Here is a 19565-nt window from a genome sequence, read left to right as displayed (position 1 = left end):
CGAAGACACTACAGGGAGGTAGAATATGGCCTTGTTTGGGCCAGGGACAATCCTTTAGGGCCAAATTCTAACCCATCTGTCTCCATGGTGGAACAGCCTCTCACTCCCTCATCTCCCCAGCCAGACAGGTTCTTGAGGTTCTCTTCTTGGTCTAGGCCTAGGGATAGAATAGTCATTTCCAAAACAGATCTCTGCTAAGTCCAAAAGCCAACTCTAAAGAGCTCACCAAAACAGAGTTCCTAATGTCGCCAGTCCTTTTTATTGGTCGTCGGATGTGGAATGTGGAATGTCGGATGTGGAAGGGCTTGCAAACTATTACGGACTACAAAGGGAAGCACAACCGCGAGCTGCCCAGTAACACGAGCCTACCAGATGAGCTAAATCACTTCTATGCTCGCTTCGAGGCAAGCAACACTGAAGCATGTATGAGAGGATCAGCTGTTCCGGACGACTGTGTGATCACACTCTCCGTAGCCGATGTGAGTAAGACCTTTAAACAGGTCAACATTCACAAGGCCGCAGGGCCAGATGGATTTCCAGGATGTGTACTCCGAGCATGCGCTGACCAACTGGCAAGTGTCTGAGTCTGTAATACCAACATGTTTCAAGCAGACCACCATAGTCCCTGTGACCAAGAACACTAAGGTAACCTGCCTAAATGACTACTGACCCGTAGCACTCACATCTGTAGGCATGAAGTGCTTTGAAAGGTTGGTCATGGCTCACATCAACACCATTATCCCAGAAACCCTAGACCCAGTCCAATTTGCATACTGCTCCAACAGATCCACAGATGATGCAATCTCGATTGCACTCCACACTGCCCTTTCCCACCTGGACAAAAGGAACACCTACGTGAGAATGCTATTAATTGACTACAGCTCAGCGTTCAACACCATAGCGCCCTCAAAGCTCATCACTAAGCTAAGGACCCTGGGACTAAACACCTCCCTCTGCAACTGGATCCTGGACTTCCTGACGGGCTGCCCCCAGGTGGTAAAGGTAGGTAACAACACATCTGCCACGCTGATCCTCAACACGGGGGCCCCTCAGGGGTGCGTGCTCAGTCCCCCGTGTACTCCCTGTTCACCCATGACTGCATGGCCAAGCATGACTCCAACACCATCATTAAGTTTGCCGACGACACAACAATGGTAGGCCCGATCACCGACAACGATGAGAGCCTATAGGGAGTAGGTCAGACACCAGGCCGTGTGGTGCCAGGACAACAACCTCTGTCTTGATCACGTTGTGGGAAAGGAGATGATTGTGGACTACAGAAAAAGGAGGATTGAGCACGCCCCCATTCTCATCAACGGGGCTGTAGTGGAGCAGGTTGAAAGCTTCAAGTGCACACATCACCAACAAACTATCATGGTCCTAACACACCAAGACAGTCGTGAAGAGGGCACGACAAAGCCTATTCCCCCTCAGGAGACTGAAAAGATTTGGCATGGGTCCTCAGATCCTCAAAAAGTTATACAGCTGCACCATCGAGAGCATCCTGACTGGTTGCATCACCGCCTGGTATGGCAACTGCTCGGCCTCCGACCACAAGGCACTACAGAGGGTAGTGCGTATGGCCCAGTACATCACTGGGGCCAAGCTTCCTGCCATCCAGGACCTCTATACCAGGCGGTGTCAGAGGAAGGCCCTAAAAATTGCCAAAGACTCCAACCACCCTAGTCATAGACTGTTCTCTCTGCTACCGCACGGCAAGCGGTACCAGAGCGCCAAGTCTAGGTCCAAAAGGCTTCTTAACAGCTTCTACCCCCAAGCCATAAGACTCCTGAACAGCTAATCAAATGGCTACCCAGACTATTTGCATTGTCGTCCCCCCCTCCTCCCCCCTCCCCCCTCTTTTTACGCTGCTGCTACTATTTATTATCTATGCATAGTCACTTTACCTCTAGCTAAATGTACATATTACCTCGACTAACCTGTGGCCCCGCACATTGACTCTGTACCGGTACCCCCTGTATATAGCCTCGCTACTGTTATTTTACTACTGCTCTTTAATTATTTGTTCCTTTTTTTTTTTTTTTTACTTATCAATTTTTTACTTAACACTTACTTTTCTTAAAACTGCATTGTTGGTTAAGGGCTTGTAAGTAAGCATTTCACTGTAAGGTCTACTCCTGTTGTATTCGGCGCATGTGACAAATAAGATTTGATTTGGTGGAAACTCAGTTGATCTACTAATAAGTGAGATTACTTTCTGTTATATCAAAGGAACACTAGATAAAAACCCCAACAGATACGGTCGGATTAAGAATTTTTCAATGACTATAAAAACTAGCTTCAGACTGGAATCTCCATTCTTCACAAAAGAGGAAGTTGTGTAGTATGTCCAGAGACTGATTGACAGTCAATATCTCCCTCTAGATGTCTCAGAATGACTGGGTGAAACTGCCCACTGCTGAGGAGATAGTGTGGGTGTGACTGGAGCTGCCTTTTCTATGGCTGTAGGGTTGAGGGTGAGAAGGCTTCTGGTTTTCATTGGCAGTATGTGGTTTTCAGCTCCAGTCCAGTGTGATGGTGTGAGTAGACAGAAAAAAAGTGTTTAGTGGTTGACCTCATCTTAGACTCAAATAGAGGCAAGCAGAGAGGCACGTAAGGTTAGGGTGTATAGTGTTGACATTGGTACTGCTAAGTTAAAGTGTATGGTGCTTTTCTTAGTCTTGAAACAGAAGAGGGGAGATTTTTTAAAAGTCACACAGAACCTGATGCTGTTTTCTTTAATTGCACATGAAGTTCATTCATGGCCGATTGTTGTCTGCAACAGGCTGTTTGTTCAGTGAAGGTTGTAGAGCTGGCAAGAAATGCTAATGCTTTCATAATGTTAGCGTCTCTGATTTGGGGCGCCTCACTGCCAATGCATCACTTTTTGGAAACCGTCTCCGAGCTCCTTGGCTTCATGGTAGTGTGAACAATATGTTTGGATGCTATACAAAAAGGTGATAAACCTGCACTGGTCTTACTGGAGGATGAGCCAACTGTACTCTAAAGAACAAACTGACAGATCATGGAGCCCAGAACGATTTCATGGTAAAACCTCATTCATGGATAGGACTTGCTGAAGACCAGTTTCATCTTACACGTTCAGATTTGATTTGCACGTCATATCTGGTAACAAACAGTCTAATTGTCTCTATTGCCTTCAGTTAATCTATCTCTCTCTCGCCTCACTATATCAATAACACGTGTGGTGTATGTGTCTTACTTGGCGTCTACAATCTCGTAGAGCTTCTTAAGGAATTCAGAGTCTAGATGGTTGTGTTCTCCGGTCAGAGTGTGGAAGTAAACCATTGCATACTCCTTCACTGTGATGTGATCCATGACATGGATGAAGTACAACAGGGCCTGCAGTGGAGACACACACATGGTGGAGCGGTTAAGGCTTTCTCACAGAGCAACAATATTAATCTGTTTTCTATCGAACCATTAAAACAGTAATGTTCATGATGTTGCCTCCGAATGAGGCCTGGTACCTTTTCCATGTCGATGAGGGTGACAGGAATATTTCTGCCCACAAGAACCATCACCGTCCTGCCACACATGTCAACACCTGTGGACACACACACACACACACACACACACACACACACACACACACACACACACACACACATCACATCACATCACAGATTCTGGCCCAGTGGCCTGCCAGTGTTACTACGCTGCCTCCTAGAGGAAACATGGGACAATTACACTCACTGAAATAGGAGGGTGTTATGAGCCCCACTACATAATCACTATCGCCTGAAAAATAAATACAAATGAATGAACCAAATAACTAAATGAAACCAAATGAAAGAGTGTGAACAGAGAGAATGAGGCAAGAGATATAGACAGAGTGTAAGAGAAAGAGGGAGAGAATGAGAGTAAGACGTCCTGCCATGACCACGGAGGCCGTTTCATTACTGGCCATTTTTAATCCTGAGAACGAAAAATGAGAAAACGGATTATCTCACCCCCTGATGCTGTGTTCAATGAGCTGGAAAAAGGATTTCCGTCCCCAACCCACCAGAGATCAAACACATAAAGAAAAAACATGCACGAACACTCTCTCTCTCTCTCTCTCTCTCTCTCTCTCTCTCTCTCTCTCTCTCTCTCTCTCTCTCTCTCTCTCTCTCTCTCTCTCGACTCACCAGTTTGATATAAGGCTTTCAGTGCTGCTATGTCAGACAAGTCCTCTGCCCTGGCTCGACATAACCAGCGGTTATAACTGCGACAACAGGAGCGTTATAACACATTATGTCAACACTCAGTACTGTACTGCTTAGGGTGTACTGTGAATGTTAATAAATGCATGGTAGGAATGTAGTGTACAAGCAGGGATGGGCATAAAACTACAAAATACCCTAAAGACCAATGTATCAAAATAGAATAAGATACTTTTGCAAAGTATCGTATTTCATTAAAATACATGTGTTTTGTATTTTAAAATACAAAAATACATTTGCAAGTAGCCGGCTGAACAGAAACAACATTCTCAGTAACGGTTACAGAAACGTCTTACTTGCTATGACTGTGATATATTGTTGTTCATCTACCTTAGTTGAATGCACTGTCACTCTGGATAGGAGTGTCTGCTAAATGACCAAAATGTAAATGTATATGTGAAAATGAACAATTGCAAAGCACACTGGGTATTGCCATTGGCCTTGTTTTGGGGAGGAGCTCATTCGAATAATACTTGGCAATTGTTCATTTTTATATTTACATTTTGTTCATTTAGCAGACGCTCTTATTACACCATAGTGCCATCAGACGTTTGATACCAATGTAGGGTGAAAGGGGGTCATACAATTGTGAACCACTATAAAGAAATGGTATAGAATTGTATTTTGAAAATACTAATTACAGCTTTCGAAAGTATCTTGTTACAAAATACATTGGAGTGTAGTTCAGCTCAGTGTAATACAACATACAAAATAATTCAAATACGTATTTCAAATACACGTAACAGAAATACAGCCCATCTCTGTTTACAACTTGTGTTAGACTCACTTTCTCTGGTGCTGTTTGTGCATGGTTGCATCAGACAGCTGGCCCTGCAGGATGAGTTTGCGCTGTTTGTCCACATCTCCCTCCATCCGGGCAAACGCATGAGTCCCCACCTGGCCCAGGTCTGAGTCCAGAGTCTCCTCCTCACAGTCATCTATCCAGTACACACACACATCATTCTATGAAAACTACTTCCAACTCTAAAAGACATAAAACACAATCTCCCTCAATGTTGTATCAACAAATATAATCTTTCAAAGCTTTGCTGTGAAAAGCCACACAAACACAGCATGAAACATCACATGTTCACTGGTTGTGAAACCAGGCCTGTTTCTCCGGTGTGTGTGTCTAGACCTTGGGCTGTCCACCTAGTCCTGAGCCATCCAGCCCAAGGCAAGAGAAGCAGCTCACCCATGGCCCCTCTGGATTAGGCGGAGTGTGTGTGTGTGTGTGTGTGTGTGTGTTTATTCCAGTGTTTGTTGTCATTGGGCCTGACACACACACAGCCTGTTTGTCTTGGATCGACACCTCTGGGTCTGGAGTTTCTATCTAGGGCTGAGCCCCATATGGACAACAGTCATCCAAAGAGAGGTACACACACACAATGTTGATACTAACACAAACATACACATGGCTAATATGAACACAAGTAACTAAAGTACACCAGTCCAGTCCTTTAGTTTAGTACACAAACACATAAACAAAACTAAAAACACTCTTACTGAAAGAGAAACATATTCAGCACCACAGAAAACATCTGAATACAAGAGGGAGGCCATCTTGGATTCCTTTATTGAAGACATACAGTGCCTTCGGAAAGTATTCAGACCCCTTGACTTTTTCCACATTTTGTTACGTTACAGCCTTATTCTAAAATTGATTAAATAGTTTTTTCCCCTCATCAATCTACACACAATACCCCATAGTGAGAAAGCAAAAACAAGGTTTTAGACATTTTTGCTAATTTATTTAATTTAAATAACTGAAATATCATATTTACATAAGTATTCAGACCCTTTACTCAGTACTTTGTTGAAGTACCTTTGGCAGCGATTACAGCATCGAGTCTTGTTGGGTATGACGCTACAAGCTTGGCACACCTGTATTTGGGGAGTTCTCCCATTCTTACATTTACATTTACATTTTAGTCATTTAGCAGACGCTCTTATCCAGAGCGACTTACAGTTAGTGCATACATTATTTTTTTATCGAACCCACAACCCTGGCGTTGCAAACACCATGCTCTACCAACTGAGCTACATCCCCTGCTTCTCTGCAGATGCTCTCAAGCTCTGTCAGGTTGGATGGGGAGCGTTGCTGCACAGCTATTTTCAGGTCTCTCCAGAGATGTTCGATCGGGTTCAAGTCCGGGCTCTGGCAGGGCCACTCAGGGACATTGAGACTTGTCTCGAACCCACTCCTGCGTTGTCTTGGCTGTGTGCTTAGGGTCGTTGTCCTGTTGGAAGGTGAACCTTCGCCCCAGTCTGAGGTCCTGAGCGCTCTGGAGCAGGTTTTTATCAGGGATCTCTCTGTACTTTGCTCCGTTCATATTTCCCTCGATCCTGACTAGTCTCCCAAATCCCCACAGCATGATGCTGCCACCACCATGCTTCACCGTAGGGATGGTGGCAGGTTTCCTCCAGACGTAACGCTTGGCATTCAGGCCAAAGAGTTACATTTTGGTTTCATCAGACCAGAGAATCTTGTTTCTCATGGTCTGAGAGTCTTTAGGTGCCTTTTGGCAAACTCCAAGCGGACTGTCATGTACCTTTTACTTAAGAGTGGCTTCCATCTGGCCACTCTACCATAAAGGCCTGATTGGTGGAGTGCTGCAGAGATGGTTGTCCTTCTGGAAGGTTCTCCCATCTCCACAGAGGAACTCTGGAGCTCTGTCAGAGTGACCATCGGGTTCTTGGTCACCTCCCTGACCAAGGCCCTTCTCCCCCGATTGCTCAGTTTGGCCGGGCGGCCAGCTCTAGGAAGAGTCTTGGTGGTTTCAAATGTAATTCCATTTAAGAATGATGGAGGCCACTGTGTTCTTGGGGACCTTCAATGCTGCAGAAATGCTTAGTTACCCTTCCCCAGATCTGTGCCTCGACACAATCCTGTCTCGGAGCTCTACGGACAATTCCTTCGACCTCATGGCTTGGTTTTTGCTCTGACATGCACTGTCAACTGTGGGACCTTATATAGACAGGTGTGTGCCTTTCCAAATCATGTCCAATCAATTTAATTTACCACATGGGACTCCAATCAAGTTGTAGAAACATCTCAAGGATGATCAATGGAAACAGGATGCACCTGAGCTCAATGTCGAGTCGCATAGCAAAGGGTCTGAATACTTATGTAAATAAGGTATTTCTGTTTATTATTTTGTATAAATTTGCAAGAATCTAACAACCTGTTTTCGCTTTGTCAGTATGGGGTATTGTGTGTAGATTGCTGAGGAAAATGTTGTATGTCATCCATTTTAGAAGAAGGCTGTAACGTAACAAAATGTGGAAAAAATAAAGGAGTCTGAATACTTTCCAAAGGCACTGTATGTCCTCCTCTCTGCAGTTAGTGCACCTGTCAGTGCAGCATGGTGCTCAGTGGAAAATATTAATCAACAGGAAGACATGTTTAATTTAACAATTAGACGGCTCCTAATGCCTTCCACTCTGATGTAAGATCCATCACTCGGTCTGTGTGTTGTGTGTGTGTGTTCCACCACTGGCTGAGGGTACGACTGAGATGTTCCACTGACTGGACTATGACAGATCATCCTGCATTCTTCTCCTATGTCCACTGAATGTGTCTCCATGGACACAGATAATCTGCTTCTAAACTAGGCAGCACTAGCCAGTTATGTGCTGTTCAGACTCCAGGATCTACAGCTGCTGCACAGAGACGAAGGACTGCTGGTGGCAGCAGGTCTATTATCACCATGTATTCATACAATGCATCACCTACATGGAATGGAAGTTGTTACTATGGTAAACATATTGAAACCATGTTCAGCTTTACAGCTCGGAGATGAGTCGCACCTAGGGGGTTATGTGAAATGTAGTCTTACCTTCCAGACTGCCTGGTTTCTCGGCGATGCGGATCTGTCTCTCTGGGACTACAGGCTCACCCTCCGAGTTGCCAATGTCGGCAGGGATTAGGGGCAGGCTGGCACGCTCCTCTTCCTCAGAACGAGGGTAGTAGAGAGGAAGTAGCTTCCTGTATGTAGGCTAAGACACATACAAAAACGATGTTAACCACACACACACACACACACACACACACACATACATACATACATACATACATACACACATACATATATAAGATAATGCCACACACTCACACATGCATTCTAACACAAAAACCCTAATGTATTCTCCTTATCAATAAAATAGTTGGTCTGTTGTGTTTACCTTCTTTTGACATCAATAATCACCTTATACTGGAACACTCATGTCATCTTTGAAATATTTTACGTTCTCTACGAATTACAAATTAGTGAATAATCACAATAAACCATGGACTTCTAAACACAGCTCCAAACATAACCCTGAGTTCAGTTACACTCCAGAAAATAAGTTGGTTGCCCTAAGAATAAGCCAGTGCAGTTACGTGCATGTAAACCTAGGAATGTGTAAACGTCACAGGTATGTGCAGAGAAGAATATAAGAACAAACCTCTTCCATGTCCGTCACAGCGAACACCACCATCTCTATGCTCTCTCCATGGTTCTCGAGAAACCTGCGGACCGTTCCTGCAAACACACACACAGTTACACACTCCAGACACACAGTCATATGTTTCACATAGATCATGGATGAGTTATGGAACATCATGCCAGTATGAATAGTTGCAAGGTTTGAATGTGTTGATTGTTTGAAATATCTGGGATTGATTCTGATTATATTAGAAAAACAGTTAACTATAAGTTTGGGTTACTATACAGATCTATGAATTGTTTTACTATATCCATTAGAAATACATCCTATGGTGAGCTCTACAAAAACACAACCAAGACCTTACTTAGCGAATTAAATGTAATTTATAACAATCTTTGCCAATTCATTATTGGGTGCAATTATAAGACACATCATTGCACAATGTATGAATCACTAAATTCAAACAGAAAACAACTGCATTGGTACCAATTTATTTTGAAATCTATCAACTTAAATGTCCCTGTATATATTAAGGAACACCTACAGTATCTCACAAAAGTGAGTACACCCCTCACATTTTTGTAAATATTTGATTATATCTTTTCATGTGACAACACTGAAGAAATTACACTTTACTACAATGTAAAGTAGTGAGTGTACAGCTTGTATAACAGTGTAAATTTGCTGTCCCCTAAAAATAACTCAACACACAGCCATTAATGTCTAAACCACTGGCAACAAAAGCGAGTACACCCCTATGTGAAAATGTCCAAATTGGGCCCAATTAGCCATTTTCCCTCCCCGGTGTCATGTGACTCGTTAGTGTTACAAGGTCTCAGGTGTGAATGGGGAGCAGGTGTGTTAAATTTGGTGTCATCGCTCTCACACTCCCTCATACTGGTCACTGGAAGTTCAACATGGCACCTCATGGCAAAGAACTCTCTGAGGATCTGAAAAAAATAAGTGTTGCTCTACATAAAGAAGGCCTGGGCTATAAGAAGATTGCCAAGACCCTGAAACTGAGCTGCAGCACGGTGGCCAAGACCATACAGCGGTTTAACAGGCCAGGTTCCACTCAGAACAGGCCTCGCCATGGTCGACCAAAGAAGTTGAGTGCATGTGCTCAGCGTCATATCCAGAGTTTGTCTTTGGGAAATAGACGTATGAGTGCTGCCAGCATTGCTGCAGAGGTTGAAGGGGTGGGGGGGTCAGCCTGTCAGTGCTCAGACCATACGCTGCACACTGCATCAAATTGGTTTGCATTGTTGTCGTCCTAGAAGGAAGCCTCTTCTAAAGATGATGCACAAGAAAGCCCGCAAACAGTTTGCTGAAGACAAGCAGACGAAGGACATGGATTACCGGAACCATGTCCTGTGGTCTGATGAGAGCAAGATAAACTTATTTGGTTCAGATGGTGTCAAGCGTGTGTGGCGGCAACCAGGTGAGGAGTACAAAGACAAGCATTGCCTACAGTCAAGCATGGTGGTGGGAGTGTCATGGCCTGGGGCTGCATGAGTGCTGCCGGCACTGTGGAGCTACAGTTCATTGATGGAACCGTGAATGCCAACATGTACTGTGACATACTGAAGCAGAGCATGATCCCCTCCCTTCGGAGACTGGGCCGCAGGGCAGTATTCCAACATGATAACGACCTCAAACACACCTCCAAGACGACCACTGCCTTGCTAAAGAAGCTGAGGGTAAAGGTGATGGACTGGCCAAGCATGTCTCCAGACCTAAACCCTATTGAGCATCTGTGGGGCATCCTCAAACGGAAGGTGGAGGAGTGCAAGGTCTCTAACATCCACCAGCTCCGTGATGTCGTCATGGAGGAGTGGAAGAGGACTCCAGTGGCAATCTGTGAAGCTCTGGTGAACTCCATGCCCAAGAGGGTTAAGGCAGTGCTGGAAAATGATGGTGGCCACACAAAATATTGACACTTTGGGCCCAATTTGGACATTTTCACTTAGGGGTGTACTCACTTTTGTTGCCAGCGATTTAGACATTAATGGCTGTGTGTTGTGTTGTGTTATTTTGAGGGGACAGCACATTTACACTGTTATACAAGCTGTACACTCACTACTTTACATTGTAGCAAAGTGTCGTTTCTTCAGTGTTGTCACATGAAAAGATATACTCAAATATTTACAAAAATGTGAGGGGTGTACTCACTTTTGTGAGATACTGTAACTATACAAGACTCACACTACTGCTTTCGACAACAGCAGCATTTACAAATTCCAATTAGATTGGAGTAGGATCTTTCAGATACAAAGGGCCAACTGACTGGAATCATTTACCTATAGAATTCAGTGCATCAATAAATCACAAAATGAATATAAGAAAGCCCTTTTTCAAATGTTAAGAACAAACTGTTTGTTTTTAACTATTATAAACATCACCATGTGGAGATATTTTTAAATATGTACAGTGCCTTGGAAAGTATTCAGACCCCTTAACTTTTTCCACTTTGTTCCCTTAACTTTTTCCACTGTCACGTTACAGCCTTATTCTAAAATTGATTAAATAAAACAATTTCCTCAGCAATCTACACAAAATACCCCATAATGACAAAGCGAAAACAGGTTTGTAGAAATGTTTGCAAATGTATTAAAAACAAAAACTCTGAGACAGGATTGTGTCGAGGCACAGATCTGGGGAAGGGTACCAAAACATTTCTGCAGCGTTGAAGGTCCCCAAGAACACAGTGGCCATCATTCTTAAATGGAAGATGTTTGGAACCACCAATACTCTTCCTAGAGCTGGCCGCCCGGCAAACTGAGCAATCGGGGGAGAAGGGTCTTGGGTCAGGGAGGTGACCAAGAACCCGATGGTCACTGACAGAGCTCTAGAGTTCCTCTGTGGAGATAGGAGAACCTTCCAGAGGGGCAACCATCTCTGCAGCACTCCACCAATCAGGCCTTTATGGTAGAGTGGCCAGACGGTTGCCACTCCTCAGTACAACGCACATGACAGCCCGCTATGAGTTTGCCAAAAGGCACCTAAAGACTCTCAGACCATGAGGAACACGATTCTCTGGTCTGATGAAACCAAGATTGAACTCTTTGGCCTGAATGCCAAGCGTCACGTCTGGAGGAAACCTGGCACCATCCCTATGGTGAAGCATGGTGGAGGCAGCATCATGCTGTGGGGATGTGGGCCCTCCTGTAGCTCAGTTGGTAGAGCATGGCGCTTGCAACACCAGGGTTGTGGGTTCGATTCCCACGGGGGGCCAGTATGAAAAATGTATGCACTCACTAACTGTGAGTCGCTCTGGATAAGAGCGTCTGCTAAATGACTAAAATGTAAATGTAAAAATGATGTTTTTCAGCGGCAGGGATTGGGAGACTAGTCAAAATCATGGACGTACTGCCAAATTCTCTTAAAACGACGTTGGAGGTGGCAATCAATTATCTGGCACCAGCTCTGGTGGACATTCCTGCAGTCAGCATGCCAATTGCACGCTCCCTCTAAACTTGAGACATCTGTGGCATTGTGTTGTGACAAAACTGCACATTTTAGAGTGCCCTTTTATTGTCCCCAGCACAAGGTGCACCTGTGTAATGATCATGCTGTTTAAATCAGCTTCTTGATATGTCACACCTGTCAGGTGGATGGATTATTTTGGCAAAGGAGAAATGCTCATTAACAGGAATGTAAACAAATTTGTGAACAAAATTTGAGAGAAATAAGCTTTTTGTACGTATGGAACATTTCTGTGATCTTTTATTTCAGCTCATGAAACATGGGACCAACACTTTACATGTTGCATTTATATTTTTGTTCAGTATGTATGTATGCATATCAGGGATGGGCAACTGGCGGCCAATTTCCAAAAACAAAAAAATTATAATGATTTTCTTCTGTTTCCGCCCCATGGCAAAATGTGTAGAATTGCATGAAATTTGTTATAAAATTGCTAAATCACGCCGCCCATGGCAAAATATGAAGATTTGTAGAAAACTTGCTTTCAAACTGCAAAATGTTCTCTACACTCCATGGCAAAATGTGTAGAATTGCAGGAAATTAACTCTAAAACTTTTCTCTCTGCTATCAAGAGGGGGGCCACTAAAATGTTTTGCTCGCAAGGTGGGGGGGTTGTATTAGTAGTTGTAGCAGTAGTTTTATTAGTTATATTAGTAGCTGTAGCAGTAGTTATATTAGTTGTATTGGTAGTTGTAGTAGTTGTTTTTATTAGTTGTAGGCCTATTAGTAGTTACAACTTTTCATTACAACTTTTCATTTGCTGTTAATGTAAGTTTTTGTTTTTAAATATTATTACTTCATTGATATTATTAGACAGTAGTTGCCTTCTTATTCTTGTTTCTAAGTAGTGTTTGTTTGTTTGTTTGAGTTTATTTCATTTGGATACTCTTGAAAACGAGAGGATGCATCTCAAGAGATTTCATCCTGCAAAATTTCTAACAAATAAATAAAATAGTTGACAGCCACATGTGAGCTACTTAAAATGATGTGACATGGTATACTTTATACTACTGTATGAGAGATCATTATTAGTGAATGTGTGCTGTGTGTGTGTGCGTTCTTACTAAAGGCGATGTGTGTGGCGTCCTCTAGTGCGTATCCTCTCTTAGTTGTGCTTACCACACAGAAGGCCACAGACGCCATGGCCTGTTCTCTGCAGAGACACAAACAACAGCTCACACACAGCTCCACATACTAACAGTACACACCACAAAACCCATTCAATTGACAGTACAGTAAACACCACAAACACAGTAAATTGTTTTTTACTAAAATCATGAGGTTAAATGGGCAGTAAGGGAGCACCTCACGCTCCACACAGATGTGTGTTATGTGGGGAGAGAACACTCGTGTGTAAACAAGCTGTGATGTAATCAACAGGCCTGCTGTCCCAGTCACACCTAGTGGAATGCAGCTAGCCAAATGAACCCGAGGTGGAACACATAGAACAATGTGTTGTACCTATGCAATACAGTCAACCTCATGTAGACTAATGATGAGTTAATTTCTTACTTGGCGAGCTGCATTACGTTCCTATAGCAGCTGTACAGTGAGCTCTCAGCAGCCGTCCTGTACTTGGCTTTGTACTTGGGGCCCACCGTGTGGATGATAAAGCGTGCCGCCAGGTTAAAGCCTTTGGTCATTTTCGCCTCGCCTGTCCGACATCCTGTGGATAAACACATACACATGAATACACACATACATCCCACACAGAACACACAAATAGAACATTCTTCACCATGAACATAGCCTTGAAAGGGATTTGCATAGCAACAAGACCCAATCCAACACTTTTTTCCTGTTTGAAAATGAGCAAGTGGTATAAAAAGCTGACATTAATGTGTTTGTCTCCAGTGCTCACATGATGTTAACACATGACATTCATTTTGACAGCATAACACAAGGTCATGTTCAGTAGACACAAACGAATAGGAGAAGTTGGACAACAAAAATAAGCATTCTGATTGATCAAGTTGATATAGTACCTCATCCATTGAAAAATATGTTCTTGTTTTGTGCTGACTAAGAGCAACCCAGGCATGCTGTCCTTGACCTGATGACTCAGTGGTGCCCCCTACCGTTCAGTTTGAGCAGCTCGTCTCGAAGCTCAGGCCCAGCGTGTAAGAGGATGCTCTCAGAAATGGGGTTCTTGTCCGTCAGAGTCTCGTTACTCGTGTTGACAATTGCTGTGCAGTTCAGCAGGGCCACGTCGCCATTACTGAGAGGAGACAGCAGAAAGAAAGAGGGTCAGATATTTTAACTCTGTATTGGCCATACTCAAGCTCCAACTCATACAGTATCTCCCTTTGACGTTTATGGATGATTAACACAACAGTTTAAGTTGGACTACATGTGTCTTTACTGAGTTAAGATCCTATTCCACGGGGCTGTGCGACCTGGAAAAAAATATTTTGCTGTGCGACCTGGAATTTGTATTTAGGAGTACCAGTGTGCCTAGACAAATGAAGGATTCTAGCTTTAATACCTCAAATAACTGTCATTGTGCTCCTAAATTGCTTTCTATGCATTTACATTTTTCAACTTTGCTTTGTCAAACTGTAAAAAGGGAACTACTCAAGCAGTGTGACGTTGGTACTGAGTCATATGACATCCTAAGGCTTATTTCTCAATGACTATGAAGACTATGACAACCTTGACATTGGAGTACAGATCAGTAGACAGCCGAGCTATTGAAATAGCAAAAGAACACGCACGATCACGTTTACAGTGACCCGTGTCTGTTTCACTTCACTAAAATGCTGGAGCTAGCAAACAGCCAATGAACAAGTCATAATGATTTCTTCCTCACTATATCGGCATAATCACAGCAGTGCTACCTCAAAAAGGTTGGATGTGAACAAGCTAAGAATTGTAGGCCTTGTTGTACACACTTGCAGGGGTTAAAGCAAAAATGAATCCCATGACTGAAACTTAAGTCAATCTCAGATCGATTGTCTGCGGAGACAAGTAATGCTCCCCTTTCATGTAAACAAGTCATGACCATCATGCTTTTAGGGGAAAATGATCATTTTGTACATGTATTAAACTGAGAGTTTGACCAATTCCAGTCCTTTTCAATTGAAAAAATATATATATACAGTGCATTCGGTAAGTATTCAGACATCTTGACTTTTTCCAAATGTTGTTACATTACAGCCTTATTCTAAAATTGATTAAATAAAATAATCATGCTACACACAACACCCAATAATGACAAAGCGAAAACAGGTTTATAGAAATGTTTGCTAATTTATTAAAATAAAACAGAAATACCTTACTTACATAAGTATTCAGACTCTTTGCTATGAGACTCGAAATTGAGCTCAGGTGCTTCCATTGATCATCCTTGACATGTTTCTACAACTTGATTGGAGGTGGACTGTGTTTCGAAAGGCACACACCTGTCTATATAAAGGTCCCACAGTTGACAGTGCATGTCAGAGCAAAAACCAAGCCATGAGGTCGAAGGAATTCTCAGTAGCGCTCCGAGACAAGATTGTGTTGAGGCACAGATCTGGGGAAGGGTACCAAAAAATGTATGCAGCATTGAAGGTCCCCAAGAATACAGTGGCCTCCATCATTCTTCAAATGGGAGAAGTTTGGAACCACCAAGACTTTTCCTAGAGCTGGCCGCCCGGCCAAACTGAGCAATCGGGGGAGAAGGGCCCTGGTCAGGGAGGTGACCAAGAACCCGATGGTCACTCTGACAGAGCTCCAGAGTTCCTATGTGGAGATGGGAGAACCTTCCAGAAGGACAACCATCTCTGCAGCACTCCACCAATCAGGCCTTTATGGTAGAGTGACCAGACAAAAGCCACTCCTCAGTAAAAAGGCACATGACAGCCTGCTTGGAGTTTGCCAAAAGGCACCTAAAGGACTCAGACCATGAGAAACAAGATTCTCTGGTCTGATGAAACCAAGATTGAACTCTTTGGCCTGAATGCCAAGCGTCACGTCTGGAGGAAACCTGGCACCATCCCTATGGTGAAGGATAGTGGTGGCAGCATCATGCTGTGGGGATGTTTTTCAGCGGCAGGGACTGGGAGACTAGTCAGGATCGAAGGAAAGATGAACGGAGCAAAGTACAAAGAGATCCTTGATGAAAACCTGATCCAGAGTGCTCAGGACCTCAGACTGGGGCGAAGGTTCACCTTCCAACAGGACAACGACTCTAAGCACACAGCCAAGACAACGCAGGAGTGGCTTCTGGACAAGTCTCTGAATGTCCTTGAGTGGCCCAGCCAGAACCCAGACTTGAACCAGATGGAACATCTCTTGAGAGACCTGAAAATAGCTGTGCAGTGACGCTCCCCTTCCAACCTGACAGAGTTTGAGAGGATCTACATAGAAGAATGGGAGAAACTCCCCAAATACAGGTGTGGCAAGCTTGTAGCGTCATACCCAAGAATACTCTAGGCTGTAATCGCTGCCAAAGGTGCTTCAACAAAGTACTTAGTAAAGGGTCTGAATACATATGTAAATGTGATATTTCTGTTCTTTTGCTAAAATGTTGCTAAAATTTCAAACAAACTGTTTTTGCAGAAAAGTGATTTTCCTAAGACCTGTGTAAAAAGGCCTTAGTTTAGTCCAGTCTGTTCCTTTAACAGCAGCAGGAATGTGAGGAGGGCTTGAGGCAACCTGGGTACAAAGGTCTTACTGAGCGACTCCTACTAGTGGAACCTCTGGACCCGTGATGTGCTCAGCCTCGCTCCACAAAGAGGATTTATGAAGTAGAGGGTAGAATGCCCACGTGGAGAGAGAGAGAGAGAGAGAGAGAGATCCACAGTGATGCATGGAGCAATAACAGGATCACAAGGCACAAGAAGCCAGGGATACAACTTGAGAGACCTTATAGCCATCAACAAAGGCATTTGATAAGAGTTTGACGATTATGATTGTAAGAGAAAATGAGAGAGACCCCGAGATAGCGAAAAAAGAGAACGCAAGAGAGCAAAAGAGAGACCACAAGATAGAGAAGTGGTATTAGAGATAGAGGTCCAGTCGGTGTGTCACTCACTAGAGCACTATCTTCCTGTTGATGTCCTCTCTGTAGGGAAAAGGGGAGGGGAAGGCCTGCTGGCTGACCAGTCTGTCAGTGTACTCCTTCTCTGTCTCCTCTCCCTCAGGGTCCGGCTGCCGCTCCCAGGTGGACAGAGTCTGTACCTCCACAAACTGAGAGCGTGCTCCCAGAGGATCCATTCCTGCACTTTGCTGGCCTGCACCTCAATGCTCCACACTGCAAACAAAGCCAGAGAAAGACATTAAAGTGTATTTTCAGAGTGTCCACTGTCCAGGAGCCAAATAGGAGCAGCTATGACAAGGACCAGCAGACAGTCACAAGTGGTGATTACATGTGTGTTTACAAACGGTCTGGCGGTTTCAGTATTTATCATTCAGTAGGCTTAGCAATAACAACCCATTTTGTAAAGCAAAAGCATTTTAGCACAATCAAAGAAAGGCTTTGTTCTGACAGCTTCAAAATACACTGAACAAACATAAACGCAACATGCAACACTTTCATGTAAATCAGTCAATTGAAATATATAAATTAGGCCCTAATCTATTAATTTCACATGACTGGAAATATAGTTATGCATCTGTTGGTCACAGATACCTTTAAAAAAAAGTAGGCGGCGTGGATCAGAAAACTAGTCAGTATCTGGTGTGACCACCATTTGCCTCATGCAGCCCCACACATCTCCTTCGCATAGAGTTTATCAGGCTGTTGAATGTGGCCTGTGGAATGTTGTCCCACTCCTCTTCAATTGCTGTGCGAAGTTGCTGGATCTTTTATTTCAGCTCATGGAACATGGGACGAACACTTTACATGTTGCGTTTATATTTTTGTTCAGTGTAGTTCTAGACAGTAATAAATTAAACACTTTTCAGGACTTCTGTAACCTCTAGTCTACAACCCGCCAAATAAAGCCTATCACCTCAATAGCAGAAGCCAATTTTGTCAGTAGACATTTTAATTATGTTTGGAATATTCTGATTGCATTTTTGGGAGGTTAGGTGGCAGTTAGAGGAAATTGGGTGAATATGGCGAGCAGGTCTGACTCATTACTGTTGCATTACTGCACCTAAACACACTGGCAATTTCAATGGACTTAAAGGACTTGATGAAATGCAGAATGAAGATAAAGATATGCTAGCTAATTTTCATAATTTGAAAAACGAGTCTGTGTGTTGACTGAAGCATGGTCAAACACTTGACAATGTACAATAACATACTATTCCTCCCACATTTCCCAGTGTTTTTGCTTGTGCCATTAGTCATATTGTTATTATCATTTCAACAGTTAAATATGAGAACATAAAATGTGTCGTCATCACCAACCATGGAACTCGAGTTCAGCTGACCATCACATTCATTACCAGTGCAGCATTTGCTTTCGTTTTTAATTTGATTCACAATAATCTGCTAGCACGGCAGCAAATAGTAGCATGCCGAAAAGGGGAAGGAAATGAAAGATGTAACGTTATCTAGCTAACGTTAGGTAATCAGAAGAAAAATGTACACCTACCCGTTTTCCTTCGTCCACGAATCTGTTGTCTACTCCGAGCGGTACTGAATTACAAAAAGCGACGAATGCAGGGGGTCTTCATGATTTTATTATCATCACAAACATGGCAAAACTTGACTTGATCAAACCAATTCCCATCGCGCTGTCACGTTTACTACAGTTTGGTGAGTTCCTGATCAGCTGATTCACGACAAAGAACCCAAACACACACAAAAATCCCTTCCGGAATAATGCCCAGGGACGTACAATAAATCCAACATTTGTGTAAAACGCATAGGACGGCACTCAGAGGACCTGTTAGTATTACAGCTACCGGTATGTAAATCCTCGAGAGAATTTTCTATATTGTAGGTAAATGTAGGCATTTAGATACATGGTCAAATATATGGCATAGAGCATATATTTTCTGTAATAAAATAAACAACAACACAAGAAGCAAGCCCATAATACAGACTAAAGTAATAGATACAAAAACAAGTTCATGTGACTGATCGATAGTTCAATTGCAATTGAACAAGACCATAAGTACAATAATCATAACAAAATATTTAAAATATACTGATTTTCTGTCTCTTTGAAACTTGACGGACATCAATGTGGGCGTATGTGTTTGTGTAAATTGTTTTTTACTGTCTATGGTTTGTGTTCGACTACATCTGTTTGTGATTAGTAGGGTCTTCCTCGTGTGCCAAGAAGTAAAAAACTAAACAGGTTTCCACTAGTTACCACATCCCAAAAATATATATGGCTATATCGTAAAAATTCATGAAAACAAATATAAGCTTTTTGGTCTTGATTCAAGGTTAGGGTTAAGCTTTCTGAAGGCTTCGGAGCTTTCACCAAATTGTGTCGAAAAACGGTTAATTACTTGGAGCTTCATTATCGGTTCACAGTG

At 43.1% G+C, this 19565-nt stretch overlaps 1 protein-coding gene across 1 annotated transcript in view; it reads right to left on the bottom strand.

Moving 5' to 3' along the window:
• Nucleotides 1–19193, bottom strand: part of gdap2 (ganglioside induced differentiation associated protein 2) — a 28529-nt gene extending 9336 nt beyond the window's left edge. The window contains exons 1-11 of the mRNA XM_041844491.2: nucleotides 18671–19193; nucleotides 17161–17379; nucleotides 14222–14361; nucleotides 13656–13809; nucleotides 13208–13296; nucleotides 8676–8752; nucleotides 8066–8225; nucleotides 5014–5164; nucleotides 4152–4228; nucleotides 3492–3568; nucleotides 3224–3363 (exon numbers count right to left, since the gene is read on the bottom strand). Of these exons, the coding sequence (XP_041700425.2) occupies nucleotides 3224–3363; nucleotides 3492–3568; nucleotides 4152–4228; nucleotides 5014–5164; nucleotides 8066–8225; nucleotides 8676–8752; nucleotides 13208–13296; nucleotides 13656–13809; nucleotides 14222–14361; nucleotides 17161–17342 (1247 nt within the window). The 5' untranslated portion in view covers nucleotides 17343–17379; nucleotides 18671–19193. The remainder of the gene's footprint in view (nucleotides 1–3223; nucleotides 3364–3491; nucleotides 3569–4151; nucleotides 4229–5013; nucleotides 5165–8065; nucleotides 8226–8675; nucleotides 8753–13207; nucleotides 13297–13655; nucleotides 13810–14221; nucleotides 14362–17160; nucleotides 17380–18670) is intronic.
• Nucleotides 19194–19565: the final 372 nt, after the last annotated feature.

This window comes from Coregonus clupeaformis, unplaced genomic scaffold, assembly GCF_020615455.1.
Source record: "Coregonus clupeaformis isolate EN_2021a unplaced genomic scaffold, ASM2061545v1 scaf0236, whole genome shotgun sequence".
NCBI lineage: Eukaryota > Metazoa > Chordata > Actinopteri > Salmoniformes > Salmonidae > Coregonus > Coregonus clupeaformis.
This window is presented reverse-complemented; position numbering and strand designations above follow the sequence as displayed.